Genomic DNA, 3,925 nt, shown 5'->3' on the forward strand with positions numbered 1-3,925 from the left:
TCTCAAGTTCAAAGGTACTATATATCTTTCTCTGAGCAAATGTAAAAGAATTGACAACCCTGTCTGACATTCAAACAAACTACTTGATAACCACATTAAGTTCTGCCAATAGATGAATATAGCAATGAAACATGGATCAAGTCATGTAGATCACATGATAAAGGATCAAGAATGTTAAAGCAATAGCAGGGAATTTACCTGCAAATTAAAAAGGATTATGATCAAGACGAGGGAATGTTTCTTAATCTATTACCAAGTTAAATTTTATTAAAAGTTTCGACACAATACATATTAATTAAATTATCTCAACTTAGATCTTAATTAAAATATATAATACCAGCAACCAAACTTCATCGCAAAACAGTACATATTAATAATCTATATGGATCAATGATGAGGATTAGTAGACTTAGATTTTAGGCATCTACTTGCAACCATGATTGCTCCACTCTGCAGACTTCAACAGCTACTTCTGATCTCCCTCGTACATGACCAAACTCTCCATGAAATGAGTGTCCACGGTATATATCGACGAATACTCTGCATATTTTTGAAACTTAGAAAGTCCAATATCTCTATCATGCATGCTTTTGAGATTACATGAGAAAATCCTTGTATTCCAATTGGAGTACCCATATGACTCTATTATAAATGATCCACTCTTTGTAATATTCAGAGGGCGTGCCGCCCCTTCCTTCAGCCGAAATCTAAAACGTAGACTCCAAGAGATAACACCATTTTCAGACCTCATCGACCATATACTGAAAAGCTGGCCACTACTCCTGTATTGAAAATCAAAAACACAAACACAGAGTAAACCCTCAAATTCCATCAGCTTAAATTCGGCAGCTTGTCCTACACAGCTAGACACTTCATCCGGCAATTTTAGTAATTCCCCAAACGCTTCCGTATCAAAATTAAATGACAATATCCTCAATTGTTCAGGATTACAAGAATAGCGAAGAGTAGAAAGCTGAAAAACATCATGAGTTTCGGGGAGCATTGTACCTAACCAGTAAAACCTACCATCGACATATGTCTCATTTTTCGGAATAAGTCTAGGAACTTTAGAGTTTTTTAACTCCTTCCATGCATGCTCCCTCAAACTATAAATCTCAGCCTTAGGAGCTTGCTCTTCATAGACCTTCCCCTTTTTATCCGCGCCAGAAAAAGCCATAACAACTCTATAATCATTAGTAGGTTTATGAAAACCTAATCCGGCTAGAAGAATTTGTCTTCTCCATCTATAAGCCCTTTTATCAAAAGGGCTTTTAGTAACAAGGGCTCTATGTGTTCCAAGAGAGGGATTCCACAGATACAATTCAGAACGTGAACTCAATTCATCAGAAGTAGATAATAAAACAAGTCCATGCAATGATGCAAATAGTGCTTCGGAACTTGTAGTTGTACGCCTAGTATCAAAAGGAAACTCAAATTTTTGGATAAGTGAAGAAGTATCAGTGGAGACTAAGGAGCAATATTTCTCAAAGGAGCCCATATAAGGGACTAGTAACACAGCACTTTCATCATAACATGACACTGATCGTTGAATGTGAGCAGAAATAAAATCAGGGTTTTTGATCAAGGAGCGCCATGATTTGTTGACCAGGGTTGAGCGGATTATAGATTTCACCGGCAGTTTTAAGAGGATTTCGAAGACCGTTTCGTGAGGAAGATCATCGAACGATGACTTGCGCTCAGCATTCTTCGACAACTCTGTGCTTCCCATGTTTCTTCAGAGAAAAAACTAGGGTTCTCCCGGAAGAAAAAAAACATACGATGAGTTCCTCTGGTTGTTTGGACTTTTTGAGTTTATATAACTAGTTGAGAAGCCGCGCGCTGCGGCGGTATATAAAAATTATATTAATGATTCAAAATTAATATTTGTAGAATAAAATCAATTTGTAGTGACTTATAAAATTATATTAATAATTCAAAATTAATATTTGTAGAATAAAATGAATTTTGTATTATAAACATCTTGATGCAATACCAATATAAATATTTAAAATTGCAAAATTGGACTATAATTCATGAGTGAAAAAATGAAAATAAATTTCTACATGTAATTAATGATTTAAAACACGACGAATCTTAATTTTAATTGTGTTTTTTTTCTGGAAAAGTAATCATGTTCTTGACTAACATTGTTATTAACTATTCTAAACACTACTTCTTAGACATATACACCATTCTCTGCATATAAAAAAGCATACGGCTCTTTGATAGAACTGATTGCCTTCGTAGACATATACACCACTCCCTGCATATAAAAAGCATACGGCTCTTTAACAGAACTCATTGATGACATCTAGTCATATACATCGATCGCCCAATAAAGCAGACAGCAAGCTTGCAAACAACAACAAATACGTCCGATAAACAAAACAAATATTATAAAAAAAAAATAACCAACAAACATATAGAGGGAATGTAGGTCGTGTTTAGATGATGCAAAACCATACAACCTATAAGGGTATTTACAGTTGCAGAGTGACTTGTGTGCTACTCTTTTCCATAATTAAATAATCTGAAACAGAATCAGATTAAAAAACTTGCAAGTTACTATATTCTATATATAATCCGAAACAGAATCAGATTAATACTTGCAAGCTATTATATTCCATAAATAATCTGAAACGGAATCAGATAAGTTTATGCCAAGATATATACCATATCAATTAATCTGAAACAAAAAAAAGTAGTTTTTATTTTTGATATCTTTCATCCAAAAATTCCAGATAATTAGAAAAATCGAACGGAGATATCTGAGAGGCGCCACCTACACGCCCCTCGATTCTCCTTTATATAAGTATATTGATGATTTTTGAATAAATATTAATATATTATTTTTTATAATTTTAATTGAAACAAATTTAAACTTTTAAAATTTTTATTGGTTATATATATGTCACCTAATCATATAACACCATGGTGTCAAACAGATAATTCGGATACAATCTGCTTCTATTCGAATCAGAATCCGAAAATTCATATTCGTACATATCCATATCCATACGTGAATTCGAAATTTTTCAAAAGATAATAGGGTATTTATGAAATATACCTCTTTTTAACATATTAATTGCAATAATACTACCTACCTCAAACACGTGCACATTTACTTTCATTTCTCAAAACTTTACTTATAATTTGCAAAAATACGTTCCTGCTCTCGCCCCTCTTCACACCTCCATCCTCATTCTCTCTTTTCACTCTTTCCCTCTCCTATCTCTCCCCGTTCCCTCTCTTCACTCTCTCCCCGCTCCCTCTCCCTGTTCCCTCTCTTCGCTCTCAACAATGGCGATCGCACAAATCGCCACCATTGTCTTCATATACATAATATCCATCCTCTCAGAGTCACGAAACTCCAAGATACAGCGCTCCGATGGCTTCACTTTCCGCATCACTTTCTCTACCAAAAACTCATCGAAGTCTCTCTGTCTTTTTAAATCTCTTCGATTTCGCTTTGTTGGTTTGGGTGTCGAATCCGAGGTTGAAGGTAGGTAGATCGGGTTTATGATGGTTGAAGGTAGGTAGATCGGAGTTTATGGCGATTTTTGATTTGATTTTAGTTGATTTCATGGTTGCTTTTGTGATATTAGTATTGGCCCCGCAGGTGCACTCATTTTTCGTCATTTGAAACTGCTTGCAACTTATTTTGCAACTAAATATAATTTTCAACAGATTTCGTCAAAGTTGCATTTCCGGTTGCATATATGGTTGCTAGCAGTTGCAGACATGGTTGCATGTGCAACCACCGTATTTTTGCAATTTTTTTTTGAAAGATGGTATTTTTGCAATTTCTTTTAAAAAAATGATAGTATTTTTGTAATTTTTTTTAAAAAAATGATAATATTTTTGCAAAAATTCTTTTAGACTTAGTTATTTATGAGAAAAGCCCAAGATAATATGCGAATCCGGA

The 3,925-nt window shown here is 34.3% G+C and overlaps 1 protein-coding gene across 1 annotated transcript; it reads right to left on the reverse strand.

Annotated features, from left to right (window-relative positions):
* Nucleotides 1–466: 466 nt before the first annotated feature.
* On the reverse strand, nucleotides 467–1,729 carry LOC108212787 (putative F-box protein At5g15660). The gene has a single exon (XM_017384502.1). The coding sequence runs from the start codon at nucleotides 1,727–1,729 to the stop codon at nucleotides 467–469; it is 1,263 nt and encodes a 420-aa protein (XP_017239991.1).
* Nucleotides 1,730–3,925: the final 2,196 nt, after the last annotated feature.

Source organism: Daucus carota, chromosome 3, assembly GCF_001625215.2.
Source record: "Daucus carota subsp. sativus chromosome 3, DH1 v3.0, whole genome shotgun sequence".
Lineage (NCBI taxonomy): Eukaryota > Viridiplantae > Streptophyta > Magnoliopsida > Apiales > Apiaceae > Daucus > Daucus carota.